The following is a 21507-nucleotide window of genomic DNA, read 5'->3' as shown; positions in this document are numbered from 1 at the left end:
TTAAATAGTACTTTGAAAGGTGATACTAACAGTAGCAGTGGTGTCTTTACACCGTTTTCTTCCAAAAATGATCAGGTGGTTAAGTTGCTAGAAGCAATTGCACCAAAAGATAGTTTGGGGCTTTCATATTAACAGTCTTTTCTCTTGCTGAATAGTTTAAAGTTATTCTCAATACATTAGATGTTTTGTGTAATGGAATCATAGACTCCAGATATACAAGTTATTTTTTAAAATGTGTATGCATACAAGAGGAGATAGGAACATAGAACTAAATAAAATGAAGTAAATTACATAGATAATTTTAAAAATATACTCTTAAAAAAATAATGTTCCTAATTAATTGAAAGCTGACTTTTTTAAGTGTTTTTTTTTTTTTTTCATGTATTTCTTGTACTGAGAAGTCATTTCCTCTTATTTTTCTGTGCTGATGAACTATGCTTTAACAAAATTGTTAAAAAGAGCAGCTCTTAATTTACTGGGTGTCCCTTTTTTTTTTTTTTATGTTCGTAGGAGTCACTGGATTGGTGGGGGAAATGCTGCTTGTCTTGGGCCCTGAACTGTAGGAAGAAGATGCCAAAGGCCAAGTACATGTATCTGGCTCAGGAGCTCTTGGTTGACCCGGAATGGCCACCCAAACCTCAAACAACAACAGAAGCTAAAGCTTTAGTAAAGGAGAATGGGTCATGTCAGATCATCACCATAACCTAGCAGTGAATCGGTCTCAGTGGTATTCTAGTAGCAGTATTGAGGAGAGTGTAAATGTAGGACTTTATCTGATCCTGTGCGTCAGAATGGCACCCTTTCAATTTGTACCCCTTCCAATATAGTAGCTGATTTGAGAGCTTTTTTTTTTAAAAACAAAAAACAAAAAACAAAAAGAAATTGGCCTGCCAGTTAAACAATTATCTATAAAGTCCTATACCTTCATTCAGTAACTCTAAATATTATATTTCCAGAACTTGCTTCCTTGTTACCCTCAGTGATACTCTATAGGGTAGAGAAGAAAGTTGGTATCTGAAAGGTGTTTAGATATTATTTTCTAAGACTTATTAGTTTATGCCTTTAAATTTATTTTCACAGCCCCCTTTTTAGAAAAAGTCATCATTTATATACAGTCCCTAAATTTGTGATTGATAAATGAGTGTTCATTAGCCTCCAATGAAAATAGGTTAAAAGCCTGTTTTCATTTGATTTCAGTATTTCTCCCAAAGAAAACTTTGTATATATACACCAGTTCTCTTTGATAGCCTAGAGTTAGGAGTGAGTTTAGGGTGTTGCTTATAGAACAACTCAGGTAATTTCCATTTATGGTTCTATATTTTCTGTACAGACTGCCTGGGTTTTATTTTTCTATCAGCAGGGTGCTTCGCTGCCGTCTGAGACGTCCCTCAGAGCTCTTAAGTGCGTCTTGGGCTCCGTCTGGTGTCAGTAGTGTGATTTGCTTTAGTTATATGTTGCTAGATATTTCTTAGTAGGAAGAAAGCTTATTTCTCTTGGCAGTAGATGTAGATCTATCTTTCTAATATCCTTTCATACCTGTTTTTTTCCCCCTCTCAGGTTTTATATTATTTTAAATGCCTTTTTATTTTCATTTACGTCTCATTACCTAAAGACATAGGATAATTGTCTTTTGGTTTTTTATGTTTTAGTTTTTTGAGTTAGAATTTTCCCTCTTAAAATTTTAAAGGTTTGATGTAGGTCTCTCCTGCCAATAATGAAGCTTATAAAACGAGCGGCTTTGAAGGACTATTTTTTCAAACCAGTATGAACCTGGTGAGTGTGTTTTATGCCATTAGGTGGCGCCAGAGGTCAGAGCGTACCTATTTTGGATTGGGTGTTTGCAAATGAACATATTGGGTTGTGGAAATTTCTGGGAGGAAAAAAATGAAGTTAAAAAAAAAAAAAAACATTCATTGAGCCAAAAGAAATGTGGAACATGTTTTTCACCTTTCTGTTTTTCCTGGTTAGTGTTTAAATTCTAAACAAAATTAAGGTGATTTAAAAATGTCTTTATAGGTAAGATCCAGTAGTTTGGCAAAGTCCAGAGTTCTGATAAACAGGAAAACTGATACTGCTGTAAAGTAGCTACTAAACTACTAAGACTGTATGATCTTATCCTCTGTTCTTCCTTGACCAGTAGCATGCTTGTGCTTTCTGCTTCTAGCTGATCATTATCTTCCTGATATGTATTTACCAATTTGATCACATGTTACCCAGAACCGTAGAACCACATGGTTCTCATTTTTTATGCTGCAGAGACCTGATGATGTTTGGTAACTGTAGAAAAATGTAAGTTACACTCAGGATCACTGTTACTGCTATGGCCACTGATGATTCTTACAAAAATATAATCGAAGTTTTCCATCAAAAAGTATGATACTATATTAATACACATTAGATGATAAGAACAGTTGTTCCATGAATGATTCTATGAAGCTATGCATCTTAGACCTCTTGAGCTGTGAATTAGCACTTTTTTCTATAGTTACTCTCTTAATCATTTTATAATTTCCACATTCAATTCACTTTCAATACATATGAGTGTATCCTTTGATTTAAATACTGAAGCATATAATTAATTGCTAAGTAGCAGCTTAAAATCCAATTATTAGATTGTATTTAACATCCTTAAGAGCATGATCATAAAAGAGCTATATTTTTGACACCCTCCCCCCTTTTTTAACTTTTAGATTTTATAAGGGTTTTATATCACATCTTCCCATATTGTTTTCAGAGGAATGAGGTTTTTAGGTAGGTAGACAAAGCATTTGTAGGAGGTTAGATTTGAATATAGACAAGGTGGGTTGTCCAGGTTGTTATTTGATGGCTTCCAGAATGTGATTTGAAGAATGTCTGTGAGTCCAGGTGTGGGTCCTGCTCAGTGCCATAGATAGAGTCCTCCTCTCTCTGTAGGTCACCATTACATAGTAATTTCGATTCTGAATTTCACATTAAATTATTTGAGTGTATACAGATCTAAATTTTAAAATCTGTACATATATTATTTTGATGTATTAAGATTAATAAATATTGCTGATTTAAATTTTATTTATGCACATACTTAAAGGACAGAAATGTCCAGAAAAGTAATTGTTAAATAATATGTAACTTTTTAACTTTTTAAATAAATAACAAGATTTTTAATGTGTGTCTCCCTCAGGGTTGTTTAAAGTTTTTTTTTTCCCTCCCTCAAATATAAATAGTGGTAACTATATGTTTTGTAACTTTTAGCACCAACTGCTGTAAAGCAATGCTGCAAATAATGCTTGAATAAAAAGTGGCTAAGCCAACAATAAAATAAAAATTTTTTATATTAGTTTTGTAATCCCTACATTGGAAAGCTTTCCAAATTCTACTTGCATTTAAATAAAACTGTTGCAGTTTTTACTATTTATTTTGTTTCCCATGTTTAAGAAAATAACTGCACAGTTTCAAAGGCATGGAAAGAAAGTTATATTAGCGTTTATGTACTCTGTTCCCATAATGGCTATGGATCCAGTCTCCAGAGAAGAGCAGAATTCCAGCTTTAGAAAAAACATTCTAAGATTTCACGCATGCAGTTTTGACATATCTGAAAATAGACTTTTGTATATTTATGGTGGGAGGTGGTTGGGAACTTTTAACAAAATGTTAATTTTTGTACAGTCTGTGGGCATTTACACATTTTTAATGCATTAAGATTTGGTAATTATGTGCACATTAATAGTTACTTTCTGTTATGATTTGTGAATTCCCTAAGACTTTGGATTTTTTTAAGTAACTTTATATCAGAAATGATACTGCATCTTTATATTTTTAAAATTGTATTGCTGCTCAAGAATGGTACCCTGATGTCAAAAAGGCATACATTCAAATTGTACATTCAGCACTGTAAATAACCTTATGAATTTTTTTTTGATTGAAGCTGATCAAAATAAAGATTTAAATGAATGATATAACATTTCTTTTTTTCTGTGTCTTTATATACATCTGTTTGCTCTTCAGTTACATGAATACTGCCCACTCTGGATTTATTTTCCTGGATTCAGTATTTCCTGGATTTAATATTTCCCCCGTTTCTTTTTTTTAACTTTGAATTTTTCAAGAAAACAATGCAGCTTTCCACATATTACATGTCTGTGACCAGCCCATGGTAACCATTAGTCAGATGCATTGTAGAGCCAAATGTTAGTATCAGGAGATCTGAGGGAAATAGTGAAATAGAAGACTAGGGATTCAGAATTATTACTAGTTAGGAAGATCAAACTAAAAGCTAATGCCATGTAAGCCATGGTAAGCTTGAGGTGAAGCGGCACCCATGAATGTAAAAAGAGCACTCCATGGAGTGGGAAACCTTGGAACTAAGTACTGACCATAGGAATCCCAGAGAGGGCAGGATGTACCTGGCCTTGTGTTTGGGTAGGAGGGCATTCCTTGTATCATAGGTTCTGCAGGAGCTGTGTGTCTGCTGTGAGCCATGTGGATGGTTGCCTGGTGTAAGACCTAGTTTGAGCCCAAGTTCCTTCCATTCAGTGTAGGTTGGTCCTGTCCCTTGCACCACAGCCTGCTGGTGGTGGCACAGTTGTGCTGGTCTCTCCATCCTCTTCCCTCTCCATCAGTTCCAGGTGCCTTACTCTGGAGTATACTGCAGGGGAGGACAGAGGGAGTCCCAGGAGTTTGAATGAGATTGTCCCCGTGCCAAGCTGGGGTTGTAGTTACTCCCCAGGCACAGGGAGATTCCTGCTGTCCCCTGGCCTTGGAATCTCCCCGTGTGGAGGAAGAAAAGCGTGTATCATTCAGGTGGATAATGTGCTTTTGAATGGCCAAACCCTGTAAGCCAGGGTTCTGGGACTTTGATCCAGAAGCTGCCACTTCCTGCTTGTTTCATGAATTCAAAATCCAAAGGACTGGAAACGAATGCTGTCATTACTCAGTGCTCAAAGTTCTCAGTAGCTCATCAGTTTGTCCACTGAATGAACTCAGTGTTCCTCCACCATCTGCAACTTCTGTGCCCAGTGTTCCCTCCTTGGGTAATTATCATGTTCTCTCTGCAAAATAAAACTTGGAGGTAATTCTTGGAAATCTTCCTGGGGAAATAGGCCAAGGAAGTTTCTCCTGAGTTTGACTCGAAGTTGTACTTTGGTCCACAGCACCTCTTCCAGGGCTGGCTCCTGGCATTTGATGGGCAAGGGGCCTCTCACTTGGTGAGGCCGGGTATGTGCATGACAGACTTCCTCTTGGGGAGCTGGTTTGGGCTCTGGAGTTGCTTCCCTTGATTGGAGTGGGAAGACTGGCCTCCCACAACACCTGGCACAGGCAGTGTCTTTCCCTGTGGTTTAGGACTATATGCCGTAAAAGGTGATTTCAGTCAGTTTAGCATTTAATGGGCTTTGCCTGCATTGGACTACATCAAAGGCTGAATGATTTCAGTTCCTTTTCTGTTACACCTGCCAGTGTCGGTGTTCCTGGTTTTCCCAACCAGGATAAAAGAAAGACCATTTCTGCAGTACCATTCCAGTCAATAATTCCAGAAGTTAATGTTTATTCTTTTGCAGTTCAGGCACTGGCTTTTCCCAGTATTTTAAAATACCTATGTTCTTTCCTTTTTTCTTAAAAAAAGCCATTTTCCCTTCCAAATTACTTTATATTTGCATTTAAAAAATTTTAACAGTAACATTAAGCACATTTGATAAAATTTCAACCTCATAGGTATGTAAGGAAGTCGCCTTTTTCCTAGTTTCTCTCCCAAAGGGGGAATACTAAAGTTTCTTGGGTGTATTCTAGAAAATATATATATATATGCTCATGTTTTTAAAAATCCTACACGTTTGTGTAGAACCCCATGTTATATGCTACATGGCCCTTGTTTTACATCATTCAGTGTATTTTAGAAAGTTATGTTAGTAGTTGCAGCTCAAATCCATTGTTTTCAAAGTCTGTAAGGCATCCTATTGCATGGATGTATGTACTGTAATTTAAATGACTACTTCCCTATTGATGGCCATTTAGGCTTTTTTTCCCCTATTACAATCCTGCAAATAAGTTTTTGTGTAGATGTCTTTAATGAGCATTTTCATAGCATGTATTTTTAGTAATGGAACTATTGGACAAAGAATATGTATATTTAAAATTTGGCTGATACAACTAAGTTTTCCTCCCCAAAGTTTGCTACTATTTATATTCCCACCAATGTATGAGAATGTCTACTTCTTCACACTTGATAAAACACTGGATATTTTCAGGCTTTATATTTCAGTGTGGTGTTGGCACAAGGATTATCAAATAGCCCAGAACACAGACCACACATTCATCCAATGGTGATCTGTGACAGTGCTGACATTGTAGCTCTGAGGGAAGAAAGGATATATATATATGTGTGTGTGTGTGTGTGTGTGTGTATATATATATATATATGTATATATATATGTATATATGTATGTATATATGTATAGATATATATATGACAACTGATCCTTTAGTGGAGAAAAAGCAATTGTACTTACATCATATACAAAAATCAGTTCTAGATGGAATAAAGACCTAAATGCAAAAGACAATATTCTAAAATGTAATAAGTTATTATAGGAGAAGTTTTTTGGTTTGCAAGAAGAGGAAGAATTATTTTGATAGACACAAAAATCATAAAGATTAATAATTACCTATATTAAGACTTCTGTCCAATAAAAGACATAAAAGGGGTGAAAAGGCAAAGCACACATTAGATGAAGATATCTGCAACAAACACCTACAACCCACAAAGGACTAATATCCAGAATATATAAAGAATGCCTACAATTCAGTTTTTAAAAGACATAATCATTTATTTTTCCATATAGAAAAATGGTCAAAAGAACCCAAATTTCTCAGAAGATTGGCCTTTAAAAAGAGGAAAAATGCTCAAGTTTGTCGTTCAGTAGGGAAATGAAAAACTAAAAGCACACTGAGACAACTATTTCATATGAGTGGCAAAAATTAAAATTAAAAAAAGTTTCAAGGCATGGGTGGAGATGAAGGACAGGACCCGTCATACATGGTAGGTGACAACATATATTGGTATAACTACTTTGCAAAGCAGCTGGACATTCCTATGTTCAGTTGAACATGTGGATACCCTCAACCCAGCAAGGCCATTATGGAACACACTTGAAAATACTTTTAAAAGGTGAGTGGAGCACTTGAGAATGTCCTTAACCTTGTTATTCCTAAAAGGGGCAGAGGGGAGCCTGAGTAGAATTGGAGTGAAGTAGCAGATAAAGGAAGGTCTGAAGGAAGTGTAGACCAGGGATATATGGCTGCTGCAGTGGTCCTTCCATGTGACACTTAGACACACATCACCAGGTCTTACTGTGCCAGTTATGAAGAAACTGCGCCCCTCTTGCTCATCTTTGGGCTTTGGCAGCAGGACTTGGGTTACAAACGGTCTCTTTCCAAGTTTGAAGATAGTTGTCATTTGTCATTAAAAAACCAGAATATGCCCTCTGCGATAGGGCTCTTTCCATGACTTTTGTTCTGGGGAAGTCTTTATCTTCAGGATGCAAAGATACTCCCCTCTTCCTTTGGAAAGTGCCAAATCACATGCAAAGCTCTAAACCATTCAGTTGCTTTGGGGGTGCAGCGCCATTTCAGGTAAGGCCAAATATTCTAAAATATTCTAAAAATTAAATGTGGGTAACTGGAGGGCTTGGCTAGTCTGTACAAATAACAAGTAAAATTTAGTACAAGATGCAGTTTATTTGAAATTACACGTGGGAAACATTGTTTTGGCAGATTAGTATTACTGTGTGTGTTTCACGGATAATTCAGTGCCTTGAGTACTAATTTTTAATTAGGCATCTTAGAAGTGATAGTTCCTTATTTATGGCACAATCAGAAATACTTTCAAATTCTAGCTCTGTGACCCTGGTTAAGTTACTTAACCTTTCTGCGCCTGCAGCTGCATCACCCTTTAATTGTGGATAACCTAACTCACATGGCTCAGACGGCAGTGAGTCCGCCTGCAATGTGGGAGACCTGCGTTGGATTCCTGGGTCAGGAAGATCCCCTGGAGAAGGGACCGGCTACCCACTCCAGTGTTCTTGCCTGGAGAATTCCATGCACAGAGGAGCCTGGCCTGCTAGGGTCCATGGGGTCGGAGAGTCAGACACGACTGAGCGACTTTCACAGGGTTACTGTAAGGAGTAAATGCATTAATTTAAATACAGTGCTGAGAGCAGTGTGCGGCATAAAGTGATGAAGTACTGTTAGCCTACTTGTCTCAGTGTGGCTGAGACTATTCATTATTTTGAGCCGGTCCTGTGTTAGTGGAGTAAGAAGGCACTGCAGATACAGTGTGATAGTAAAAGAATCAGGCAGTGGTTGCTTTTGTTTTATCAGACTTCGCTGTTCCCTTCAGGGCTGTCGGTCATAGGCACCCCTGGCTAAATTATAAATAAATTAAAAAAAATTTTTAAGGTGAATCCAAAAAAATTAATAAAGTCAAGAGCAGGGTTACTTTCACAACGGGCACTGCTCTGTGATACCTCCAAGCTTGATCGTGAGAAAGATTATTTTAGTTAGTTCTTGCTATGTACAGATTTAAAGGTATTACCTTTTCCATACCTTGCAAATGCTTTAATTTTACCGATTTGAATTAAGAGTGGAAAATCAGTGAAACAAGAGGATGAGACCTCGGAGTGCAGAATGAATGTCTTTTCACCACCCAGGAAAAGTCAGCACTGCTGAGAGGGAGACGTAGCGTGGATCCGTATAACATTTAAAGTCAATGATAATCTGGGTGAAAGGATCATGCAGGATTACGAGCGTTTGCCCTTTTGCTTAGCCCACAGATCTGCCGCGGACGCCGTCGCAGACATGCTGAGGAGCGCTCTGCTGGTCGCGGCGCTCTGGCTCCTGCGCGCGCAGCCCTTTCCGTGCCCACCCTCCTGCAGGTGCGCCTTCCGCGACGCCGCGCACTGCTCGCGCGGCACGGTGGCCGGCATCGCCGCGCTCGGCCTGCCCACCAACCTCACGCATATCTTGCTCTTCCAAATGGGCCGCGGCACCTTGCAGAACAACAGCTTCAGTGGCATGACCGTCCTGCAGCGCCTGTTGCTGTCTGACAGCCACATTTCCGCCATTGCCCCGGGTACATTCAACGACCCGATAAAACTTAAAACCCTGAGGTTATCGCGCAACAAGATCACTCATCTCCCAGGCGCACTGTTGGATAACCTGGTGCTCCTGGAACAGTTGTTTCTGGACGGCAATGAACTAAAGAGCCTTGACCAAAACCTGTTTCAGAAACTGGTTCACCTGCAGGAGCTCTTTCTGAACCAAAACCAACTCGCTTTCCTGCCTGCTAGCCTCCTCACACACCTGGGGAACCTGAAACTGTTGGATTTATCGGGAAACAATTTGACCCACCTGCCCGAGGGGTTGTTTGGGGTTCAGGTTAAGCTGGAGAAGCTTCTGCTCCACTCGAACCGGCTGGTCTCTTTGGGGTCGGGGCTGTTGGACAGCCTGCGCGCCCTGAAGGAGCTGCAGCTCCACACCAATCACCTCCGTTCCATCGTCCCCGGCGCCTTCGACCGGCTGCGAAGCCTGAGCTCCTTGACCCTTGCCGGAAACCGCCTCGAGTTTCTGCCCTCCGCCCTCTTTCTTCATTCGCACAATCTGACCTTCCTGACCCTGTTCGAGAACCCGCTGGAGGAACTCCCCAAGGTGCTCTTCGGGGAGATAGGCGGCCTGCGGGAGCTGAGGCTGACAGGCACCCAGCTGCGCACCCTGCCCGCCGCCGCCTTCCGCAACCTCACCGGCCTGCGCGTCCTGGAGGTGTCGCTGAGCCCGAGGCTGAGCGCGCTCCCGGAGGACGCCTTCCGAGGCCTCGGAGAGCTGCAGGTGCTCGCCCTGCGTTCCACAGCCCTGGCCTCGCTCCCCGCCGGCCTGCTCCGCGGCCTCGGCCGGCTCCGCCACGTGTGGCTGCGCAGCAACCGGCTGCGCGCCGTGCCCAGCGCCCTTTTCCGCAACCTCAGCAGCCTGGAGGAGGTCCAGCTCGACCACAACCAGCTGGAGACCCTGCCGGGCGACGCGTTTGAGGCTCTGCCCCGGCTGGCGGCGGTCCTGCTGGGACACAATCCCTGGCGCTGCGACTGTGGCCTGGGGCCGTTCCTGGCGTGGCTGCGGCGGCACGCGGACCTCGTGGGTCGAGCCGAGCCCCCGCAGTGTCACGGGCCCGGGCCGCACGCCGGCCGACTGCTCTGGACCCTGCAGGCCGGCGACCTCGGCTGCCCGCGCCCCGGGAGCCCGCCTCCCAGCCGCCTGGCCGGGGGCTACTCCGAAGGCCCCCCGCAGCCCACCCTGCCCGCCGCCCCTGCCCGCGCTAACTTGGGACCCAAGCGCTCCGAGTCGTGGACCCGGCAGGTGGCTGAGGACCAAAGTCAGGACCATAGCCTGTTCTGGGGTCTTTATTTTCTGCTTTTAGCCGCTCAGGCCCTAATTACCGGGATTATTGTGTTTGCGATGATTAAACTCGGCAGGCTCTTTCGGAAATTAATCACAGAGCTCTGGTTCGAGGCGATGAGAAAACCTTGCAATTAATTAAAACGTGACCGGAGTATTGTCAGACGCGGCTCCGGGGAGAGTCCAGACCAGCTGACGCTATCTTCCTCTCCCTTCTTCCTCCTCTGCCATCCCCTTCCCTCCCTCTCTCCTCCCCGCTCAGTGACACCTCTCCCTCTGAGCCCCCCTACCATTTACAGTGGTAAACCCTGACTGTCTGTTGTACCTGCCTTCCCATCCGCAGCGTGCTCCTGGCAGCGCGGACCGCGACGGCCCCTCCCTGTGCCCACAGGGGGTCTCTCCAGTATGAACTGAGGGAGGGTGCAAAGAAGACAGCCAACTCAGGCCAGGGCCTGCCTCCTGCAGCTGGTAGATGGCTGCAAATGTTAAAATGAATAAATAGAATGCGTGGGATCCGGCGATGGTAGCTTTTCCTAGGGGAGAAGATGGGTTGCTCTCTTTCCCTTTATCTGAAGAGCAGAACTCTTTCACAGTTCTTTTCGTCCCGTTTTTTCTCACTCTACGTATGTCTGACCTGTGGGATTTGGGAGAAAGCGCTGATCTCCATCCACCCAAGAGTGTAGACAGGCTTGTGTGGCTGACGAAGGGCTGAGAGAGACAACCCAGCCCTCCCCCCAGGAGGTCTGTACCCAGCGCGGAGCCCTTACCGCGGCTTGCGGGCTGAGTGCCGACGAGCTGGAGAAGGGCGGGCACCAGGGCGGCACCAGGGCGGGTGGGACCGGGCTTGGGGGAGGAGCGGGGACGTTCCCGGGGCTCTCAGGGTGCTGCTGGGAGACGCTGTTGATCCCGACTGTCCCCGGCTGCGTGCCCGCGGAGCCCTGCTCCGCTTGTTCACGTGAGCTGTGAGTTCTTACTTGATCCCTACCAGGGTGAAGTCTGTCATTTCGACACTGGGTTGGTTTTCATTTCCTGGAACCAAACGCTACCTCATTTCACAAGCATTTACGGAACGCCTGACAGTGACAGGTGTTCATGAATGTAATGATAAGCTTGGGTTCTAGTTTATTATGCTCAGATCACGTTCTCATTTATCCCAATTGAAGGCAGTAAAACCCTCCTTTCTTTAATTGGGTGTCTGCTTGGGAGAAGCAGTGGTTAAAGCATGGGCTGGAAAAGAGTCAGAGACCAGTGGGTTGGGATCCCAGCTCCACCTACTAACTGCATAGGTCTGTGGGGGACACCCCTGACATCTCCAAGGCTTGGTTTCCTTATCCCTGGAAACGGATAAATAGTACCTGCCTTTTAGAGTTGTTGTGAGAACTAAAGACAAGCTTTTGATGACTTAGCCCAGTGCCCTGCATACAGTAAATGCTCAATAAATGGTAGCTCTTATTATTAAAGGGCAAGCAATTATTACTGCTGTCACAATTTTAAAAGAGCTTTGAGCTGGTAGGTTTTTTTTTTTTTTTTTTCCCTCTGTTGTATTTAAAGGTGAGACCAAACATCCTGAAATGGGTGATTACATTCAAGTTAGTCTGTCTTCACTTGTGGGTGGTCTCAGCCCTGTGTGGTCAGGCTCTCTGCTCACGGTCCAGAGAAATAGATCCTCCAACAACAACCACGGGATATGGAGCAGGAAAAGCTGGGGGTTCCTGGCATTTGTAGGTGCACTTTATTTTCAAGATCAAGTTCAGATGTCTCCTCCTGGTGAAGTCTTCCTGACTGCCCTGGCAGACTAAAAGTGTCCCCTTCTGTGAGTTCGCTTCTCAGGCTATCAGGCATTGGGCATGCACGCCCCTTCTGTGAGTTCGCTTCTCAGGCTATCAGGCATTGGGCATGCTCACCACTCCATCTGGCCCGCTCACCTTGCACTCTAGGGGAATGTGTTGTGTATGTGTGTGTGTATGTGTCTCCTTATCTTATTTATTTCCACTCCTCCACACTTTGAAAGTACCTATAGCATAGAACTCAGACTTTTATTTTTTATGGACTATGGACTCTAGTCCTAACCAACATGCTTTCTTGCAAGGATGAAATAATCCAGGCCAATGCATATGGGGCTTGATAGAAGTTGGCTATTACTGTGATTTGCTCTTTTAGAACACAGCATGTTCTAGCATGTCTCAATGCCTTTGCATACATTTATTTATTCAGCAATTATTTATTGACTACCTCCTCTGTACCAGGCACTCTTCTAAGTGGAAGGATAAAGTAGCAAATAAAAATAGCAAATAAAACAAAATGTTTACATTTTGGTGTCCCCTTCAACTAAAACATCTCCCCCAAACTCCTGGTCATTATCTTCAAACATTCAGAAATGTGTGGAGAACATCTTCGGACACCGTAACCAGCTGTGTCAAATCTTGATACTTTGCTTTATTTGCTTCAAATATTTTTTTAACCAAATAAAATGCAACAGATAAATTTGAAGGCTCCTGTCTCCATCTTTCCCCTGTTCTCATTCCTCTCCTTAGAGGTAACCGCATTAATAAATTTAATCTTTCACATCCCTAGATGTCTTTTAATACTCTTACTATATGTGCCCACACTCTCTAAGCAAGTGGAATCCTTTGCCTATTTTCAAGATTGTATATAAATGCTACTTTGCATATAGTATTCAAATTTTTTCCTGGGCTCGCATTTTTGAGATTTATCCACATGAAATATTTGGCTCTAGTTCATTTTAATAGCTATATAATAGTGAATAAATATACCACAACTTATCTGTTCTCTTGTTGATGGACATTTACTCCCAGTGTTTTTTTCTTTTCTTTTTATGCCCCGCTACTCTACAATTTCACCAACTCTCGATAACATAGAATTTTAAATTTCTGTCAATCTGAAAAGTAGGAAATGATATCTCATAGCTGTTTTATATTTGCCTGATAACTAGTGAGCTTGAACTTATTTTTAAATGTTTATTGAGGGTTTAGATCCTTCTTGGAATTATCTGTGCATATACATCAACCAATTCATGATGGGACATTTTGTCTTTTCATTATTACTGATTTGTAAGAACTCTCTACATATCCTGGACACTAATATTCTGTAAATTATATGCTTTGCAAGTATTTTTTTCACTATGTGACTTTCTTAAAAAATAATTTTATTTATTTATCTGGTTGTTCGGGTCTTTATTGCTGTGTGAGTTTTTCCCGAATTGCAGAGGTCAGGGGCTCCTTTTTGTTGTGGTGCTTGGGCTTCTCACTGCAGTGGCTTCTCTTGTCGTGGAGCATGGGCTCTAGAGTACAGATTCAATAGTTGTGGTGCATGGGCTTAGTTCATCCACAGCATGTGGGATCTTCCTGGACCAGGGGTCAAACCTGTGTCTTCTCCACTGGCAGGTGGGTTCTTTACCACCGAGCCACCAGGACTGAAGCAATTTAGCACTCATTGACTTGTTTTATGGATGCAGGCTCTTGGATTTCTCTTAGGATACTAGAATTTAAAATTTTGTAATTATTTTTAAACTTCTTATTTTATATTGGGGTATAGCCAATTGACAAACAGTGTTGTGATAGTTTCAGGTGAACGGTAAAGGGACTCAGCCATACATATACATGTGTTCATTCCCTCCCATCCAGGCTGCCACATGAGCAGAGTTCCACGTGCTATACAGTAGGTCCTTGCTGGTTATCCAAAATTTTGAGGTTTTAAAGGCTTCCTTTCTGAGCTGTATCTATTTCCTCTGTGATTTGTTGTTGTTGTTGTTTGCTTCCCTTAAGTGCTTAGTTATTGGCTCATACGTGAAAAGTGAGGCAATAAAAATCACCGACTCTGAGAGCTTTGTGCACATGGGCAAGCTTCATGTTAAGAGTTCTGGAGCAGCAGGCTGAGTATTATCCTGGGGATCTCGACAGGCCAGAATATTTGTGGAGGGTTGTTTTCTCCAGCACAGTGTAATTTTAAAAACTAATTTGTTTGTTTTCCTAGGGACAGAAGCAGAGGCAACTGTCCCATATAGTAGCTTTCAAACAGCCCCCTGGATTTTAATCCCATATCTCACACCCACCTGTCCCGCACTGAGTGGGTGAAAGTCACTCAGTTGTGTCCAACTTTTTGTGACCCCGTGGACTGTAGTCCATGGTATTCTCCAGGCCAGAATACTGGAGTGGGTAGCTTTTCCCTTCTCCAGGGGATCTTCCCAACCCAGGGTTTGAACTCAGATCTCCCACATTGCATGAGAATTCTTTACCAACTGAGCTATCAGGGAAGCCTGAAAACTGTCCTGCATTGTTCCTGGTATAATCAATTTTCAAGCCTCTCTGGAGCTCTATTAAGGAAATGGGATATCTCTGCTCAGCTACCTTCAACTGTTCTGTTCCATAAATGTGCTGAAATCTCTAGTCCATTGATAATCTTTTTTCATTCCCTGTGATGTAGTGGGTTTATCATTTCAGTTCCTTTGCTGCTATCTATGTGGGGTCCCTGGAGGGAGAGGATATAAATGGGGACAATCAATTTGCATGTTTAACTGCAGGTCCATCCATGTCTATTTCCCAACTTTCCAATCCCCCTTCCCCACAGCGTGTTGTAACTGGCTTCTCTTTCTGGAACGACTGCAAGTCAGACTCTGAATCTCTGCTTACGTTGGGACTGACCAAGTCTGTTTTGGGAGAAGTCACTCTGGGCTTCCCAGCTTTTAAAAATCTCCATTACTACCAGGGCGTGCCGAAGGCAGGGAGATTCCGGGACTCACTGCCCAGTAGTTGCACACACCCTCATTAGGCATCTGGAATGTTACAAGATGATTTCCTCACCATCATAAAGAGACAAGCATTAATTGAATTCAGTGGCTGGATCCGGAGTACTGGGAGCCTGAAATGCCCCCTGGTGAGGGAACAATAAACAGCCCCTCCCCAGTGACACTGACACTCTTTCTCCACCCCCTTTCCACCTCTCTGTTGATGCTTCTGGGTGCTTCTTGACTTTTATTACCCCAGCACAGATATTGACATTTTCAAGTCCACTGCTTGGGAGGGTTCTGTGTTCCAGCATCTGCCGCATTCAACCAAGCTTTATTAAACATCTAATACATGCTTAGTACCATGAAATCAATTTTCCTAACCCTCAAACTGCCCTGAGAGGTAGTTGTTATTATCCCACTTTATTGATGAGAAAACTGAGGTCCAGAGTGGAGCAGTAATGTACCTAAGGTTATGATTGGCAGAGCTGTCTGTGGGCTCTAGTCTCCTGGCTTCTGGCCTAGACTAGTCCAAGCCCCCAGTGCTTCTCCTGGTATGGACAGGTCACCTGCTCAACCCAGGACATGATGATTATGGGAGGCAAGCACCAGGGGGACATTCTTTTGTGGTTGTAGACATCCTGACATAGGAGTTCTAGTCCCTTAAGCCTACTGGGAGCTCCCTGAGAGCTGAGAGTTATTTGGGGGCTTTGGTTGCTGAGAAGGAAGAAAGAAGCGAGGATAAAGAGAGAGGAATAGGGAAGAAAAAGGGGTGGGAGAGAGGTAGTTGAGAGGAGAAAGAAACAAGAGAAAGGAAGTAGAAATCTAAGTGCAGGCCATTCTGACAGTGGCTGCAAGGGTGGTCTCAACCCAGCAGTCACCGTCAAGAGCCCACGGGAGGCCCTATTGTATGGCGGGAGTGGCAGAGGGTTGGTCTCAGCTGTGGGTCTCAGCAATGCCACTGACTGACTGCCCCCATCCTCTTGGGGGTATTATCAGAGTCAAAGAAAGGGACTTCCCTAACAGTCCATTGGTTAAAGCTCCACTGCAGGGTGAGCAGTTTCGATCCCTGGTCGGGGAACTACGATCCCACATGTCGCGTGTAGCCAAAAAAAATCACATCTGAGAAGATCATGGTGTAAAAGTGCGTTGTAAACCAGAATTCTGTTCAACTGGGAATGGTCTCCTCGTTGGCAGCACACCATGAGGGCCGGGTGGTTTTTGATCCACGGCCTCCGCATCTCAGAGCGTAACGCAGGACAGTCCTGCTCAACACAAAGAAGACCCAGGATTGAAAAACATCAGCAGAGGATGCAAAGGTACGACAGGGACACAGGGTGTGTCTTCTGCACAAGCCTTTCCCGTGGTCCTGTCCTCCCTCCATAGGCCCTGCAGCCCAGTGCACTCACATTCCCCTTGACCACCATAGTGGGGGCTGCCAGACAGAACCCCAGTAGAACCCCAGAGAGCTGGGGGTTGACAGAGCTGGGAGCTTGTCTGGGTTTTGTCTCTGCCTTGACAGAAGCAATTCAGATCCCCAGTGACATCAAAAGAGAAACAGAAAATGTCAGTATTTCCATGTTTTTGCCCCCTTCAAACTCAAAGTCAAAGTCGGCCTCAGTTTAAATTCTTTTTGGTTGATTTGTAGGGCAGGGGCAGAGGAGAGGACTGCAGTGAAACCCTGCAGGCCACCCAGCTTTGGGGATGCTAGTGTTCTAATGAGTTGTTGGCCTCAGGTCTCCAGCATTGGGAGGCATGTTCTTTACCACTAGCACCACCCGGGAAGCCCCCTGCATACAACTACAATGCCTTAAAAATTCTATTCCCACAAGCAATTAGTTATTCCCTATGGAACATAATGGCCAAAATAATGGCCACCAAATATGTCCGGGTTTTAGTCCCCAAACCTATGAATTTATAAATAGTTTACTTTACAAGGCAAAAGGGGTTTTGCTGAAGTGATTAGGTTTAGAATCTTGAGAAGATTATCCAGGTGAACCCAATCACAAGGGTTCTCATAAGTGAAGGGAGGCAGAAGCTGGAGAGAGAATTGAAGATGTGACACAATGCTATTGGCTTTGAAGATGGAGACGGGGGCATGAGTCAAGGAATGCAGGCAGCCTATAGCAGCTGGAAAAGGCAAAGATGTGGATCCTCTCCTGGTACTTCCTGAAGGAGCCCAGCTTGGCTGACAGCTTGATTTTAGACCAGGTAGACACATGTTGGGTTGGTGGCCATTCATTATTACAGCAATAGGAAACTAACTTTTCCCATTTTCATGCCTTGATCACAGCATCTAGCAATGTTTACTGTAATTCTGCATGTATGGATCTCCTTAACTGGGCTCCTTGGAATAAAAGCTATATATTAAGTAGCCTTGTGCCATGGTGCTCCTGGGTCTAATAGGTGCTCAGAGCTTGCTCTCCTAAATGAGTATTCCTTACCTAATTTGAACTCCAGAATCAGACCTGACAGAGGTCAGCTACCACACAGATGTCCTGCTTTTTAAAGAATTAAATATTCTTCCTTTTTAAGGTTTTGGAAAATCAGGATTTACCATGCATGTAATTATGAGCACCGGTTCACGTAACTGTTCTCTGAGAAACTGTGGCCTTTGTGTGTGTGTCTCTGAAGCTTAGAGAAGAGATGGCAGGAAGAAGGGGCCTGTGAATAAGCTGCCCCCTTAGGTCTCTAGGAGAGTGATTTGAGATGTTGGCCTTCACCTTGAATATTATGTGGAACCAGGATTAGTAATTAATCTAGTGGAGGCAGTGTAGTAGGAAATGATTAGCATGAAGGGTGGGAGGGGGAGCTGGTGAAAGACTAGCATCCAGGTATATGGAAACCGGTTGAGAGAAGCAGGGGTGTTTAGTCTGGGAAGGAGAGGATTTGGGGGGCTGGTCTCTGTGTCAGGGCTTCCCAGGTGGCACTCGTGTTAAAGAATCCACTTGCCAGTGTAGGAGACACAAGAGACTGGGGTTCAGTCCCTGGGTTGGGAAGATCCCCTGGAGGAGGGAATGGCAACCCACTCCAGTATTCTAGCCTGGAGAATCCCATGGACAGAGGAGCCTGGTGGGCTACAGTCCACGGGGTCGCAAAGAATCGGACACGACTGAGCACACATACATCACTGTGTTTAACCAGTTCAGCTTACTATGGGAAAGGGAGAGGGACTTGTTTCATGGGGTCTCAAGGGACAGAACGAGGACCACTTGGCAGGAAACACACGGTGGGTGGTGGGGGAGACGCTTGGCCCAAGGATTAGAGTGGCCGTCACGTGGGGGCATGAGCTGTCTCTGTGAACTGCTCAAGCTACAGCTGAGCCACCCGGAGATGGAAGGAGTTTCAGTGTTTGATGGAGGCAGGTGTGAGCCTGGAACATGCCCTTTAAGATCCCTTCTCCCTCACACGGCCTGTGATTACTCTTACCTTGCCCTGGGTTGACCTGGGCAAATATGGGTGTAACCCACTGCCCAGACTTGGGCCTCCGGAGACACTGGCCATGGCCTTGTTGAGCTGCTTTGAACAGAAAGGAAAAGCAATTTGCTGACCCTGTGTTGGTGTGGGTGCCTAATGCCCTGGGGTCAGTCACGTCCTCAGACATAAAGCCTGCTGTTCCAATAGCAGGATTTTTGCAGCTTGCTCTTTTTGGGGAGGAGGCCTGTCACTGGCCAGCAGGGCCTCCCAGGGGTTTCTATTCCAGATTGCTTTGGAAAAGCTCAGTCCTAGGTTCCCACAGTCCTTCGAAGGCTGGCCCCTGACCAAAGGGTGTGTTTGCTTTCTCCTCACTTCCTGTGCCTTCCCCTAGGCACCCGCTCCCCCAGCTCCTCCACTCCGCCCCCCAGGGATCAGATCCTCACTCTGATACTGACCAGCTGCGTGACTCTGAATGAGTTCTTTCCCTTCCCTGGGCCTCGGTGTCCCCATTGGTAAAGTAGGGGTCTGGATCCGAAGGCCCCTCCCATTCTGATGCTACTGGAGCCCAGAGTCTAGACCCTGGAAAAAACACTTCCCTCCTCTGTCCGTCTGCCTCTGTCCTTTCAAAGACACATCCCTGCCACCTGTCTCCCCACCCTAGGCTGCCCTTGAATAGTTGAGGGTCTCATCTCCTTCCTAACACTTAAGCAGCTACAGAAAGGGCCCCTTTGCAGTCTGAGTCTGTCCAAGTGTCTCTGTCCCCATATGCACTCCTACCATCTTTGCAGAAATGCATTTTAGCATTATTCTCATGACTCCTGGTTGGAGAGCACCTCGGGGAGGTCCCCTCTGAGCCGTGGGCTCAGTTGGTGCTGTGGCTGGGCCCAAGGCTCCCTGCTAACTGGGAACACAGCCTGCCTGTCCTGCAGCAGCTGCCCGCCGCCTCGTCCCTGCCTTCCTCTGGCAGTCCTGGAATCTCGCTCATCCTAGTGTAATGGCAAGAGTTCTCTGCGTAATCATGGCCCTGCCCTCTCCCCGCACCGATGGCTGGACACAGGCGTTCTTGGAACAATCATGGTGAGCCCTGGGTGAGGAAGTGTTTTGTGAGCAGCAGAGTTCTGTGTGAGGAATGACCACATCTGGGAGGTCCACTGGGACAGTCAGGCAGGGCCTCCCTTGACTGGGCCATCCCTGGTAGCATCGGGGGAGGCATGTTAGGTCAACTGGTGCTACTGGGCTTAGACATGTGGAGTCAGATGCTTCCTGGAGAGAGAGAAAGAGCAAGACAGAGACAGAACGAGACAAAGATTGCGTGTGGACTCCATCTTGGCCATGCCCCTCACTGCAGGGCCCTTGGTCAGTTCTCCGTCTCTGTGAACTCCATTCCCTCAACTGCAAATTGAGAAATTTGCTCTCAATGTCAGACCACCACGAGCCCCTGCTATCAGTGAGGCTCTGTGAACTCAAGGCTCTTCTCTGCCTCCCTGGGACACCTGAGTTGTCACCAAGGCTGAGGCAGCAGGGACCAGAGTGGCCTGGGCAGAGGAGGGAGCCAGTGGGGCCGCGGAGACCCCCACTTGGGCCATATCCCCACGGCCCTCCCACCCCGAGGAGGAACCTGGGGGAGAAGTGGGGCGGGTTTCCAGGGGTTCACTTCTGTCACGGATGACACGGCTTCCCGGGCACGTCAGCCTCCTGACGGGCCTGCAGTGCCAGCCTCTTAATCAGAGCCCTGCCCTTTCGACGTGGTTTATAGACTGAGTTATGGGATGTCACTTAAACACCCAGTGGAAAACCAGTTCCCACATCTTTGTTTCTTCCTGAGGAATACCTGCTTCTGCTCAGATTAACCAGGTGGTCCTTTTTTGGGCATTTAAAGACTCTCCCTTTTAAAAACACTAGATTTTATAAGAGGTCAGCTCCAGCATGGGTGGGTCTGGATTTCTGGGGAGAAGCCCTGTACTTTGACACTTGGTCTAGACAGCAGAGTTGGCCTTATGGCCACATGATGTTCTTTCAAATCTCAGGTGAGTAGAGCAATATTTAGTGCAAGTTGCTGGAAAGAGAAAACACGGAAAGTGGTTCAGGCACTCCCCCAGGCCCCCTAGAAGATGTCCCTGAGACAAGCAAGCAGTGTAGAGAGCTGTGAACGGGTTTTTTAAATTCCCACCCATAAACCCATACAGAAAAGTACATAAATCACGTGTGCCACTGAATGATCACAAAATGAAGTTTGAAGTGTTCACTTTGAGTCTCGTTCTTAAGACTTTAGTCCTTCACTTTTGTTTTTCCTCCTTCTTTCCTTCTTCCTTTTAACTTAGATTTTGTTTATAAATGTTTTGTTACATTTTATTTTGTTGTTGTTCAGTCGCTGAGTCGTATCTGACTCTTTGTGACCTCATGGACTGCAACACCTCAGGCTTCCCTGTCCTTCACCGTCTCCCAGAGTTTGAGATGACACCTTTGAGTCGGTGATGCCATCCAACCATCTCATCCTCTTCTCCTCCTGCTTTCAATCTTTCCTAGAATCAGGGTCTTTTCTGAAGAACTGGCTTGTCACACCTGGTGGCCAAAGTATTGGAGTTTCAGCTTCAGCATCAGTCCTTTCAGTGAAAATTCAGGGTTGATCTCCTTTAGGATTGCCTGGTTTGATCTCCTTGCTGTTCAATTGACTCTTGAGTCTTCTCCAGAATCATGATCTGAAAGCATCAGTTGTTTGGTGCTAAGCCTTAATGATCCAACTCACATCCATACATGACTACTGGAAAAACCATAGCTTTGACTGAACGGACATCATGACTATATGGACCTTTTATTTGAGCTACCTCAAATCCTTTCTGGAACTGGGAGGGATGAGAGTAAATATGCAAAAAGACGAATGAGTGTCTGGATAAATACACAGTTCTCTGAGAGGACTGGGAAGCTGGTCC

The 21507-nt window shown here is 44.7% G+C and overlaps 2 protein-coding genes across 5 annotated transcripts in view; both read left to right on the top strand.

The window, feature by feature from the left end:
- ATP13A3 (ATPase 13A3) overlaps positions 1-3940 on the top strand; it is a 77315-nt gene extending 73375 nt beyond the window's left edge. For all 4 annotated transcript variants that reach the window (XM_061166846.1, XM_061166848.1, XM_061166847.1 and 1 more), the window contains one exon: positions 511-3940. In XM_061166846.1, coding sequence (XP_061022829.1) covers positions 511-708 — 198 coding nt within the window. In that variant the 3' untranslated portion in view covers positions 709-3940. The remainder of the gene's footprint in view (positions 1-510) is intronic.
- Positions 3941-8421: 4481 nt separating this feature from the next.
- GP5 (glycoprotein V platelet) lies at positions 8422-11149 on the top strand. The gene has a single exon (XM_061166849.1). It carries the CDS (start codon positions 8764-8766, stop codon positions 10552-10554), a length of 1791 nt encoding a protein of 596 aa, XP_061022832.1. The 5' UTR covers positions 8422-8763; the 3' UTR covers positions 10555-11149.
- Positions 11150-21507: the final 10358 nt, after the last annotated feature.

This window comes from Dama dama, chromosome 19 (genome assembly GCF_033118175.1).
Source record: "Dama dama isolate Ldn47 chromosome 19, ASM3311817v1, whole genome shotgun sequence".
Taxonomy (NCBI): domain Eukaryota; kingdom Metazoa; phylum Chordata; class Mammalia; order Artiodactyla; family Cervidae; genus Dama; species Dama dama.
Note: the sequence above shows the minus strand (reverse complement) of the source record. Positions and strands in the feature narration are given on the sequence as shown.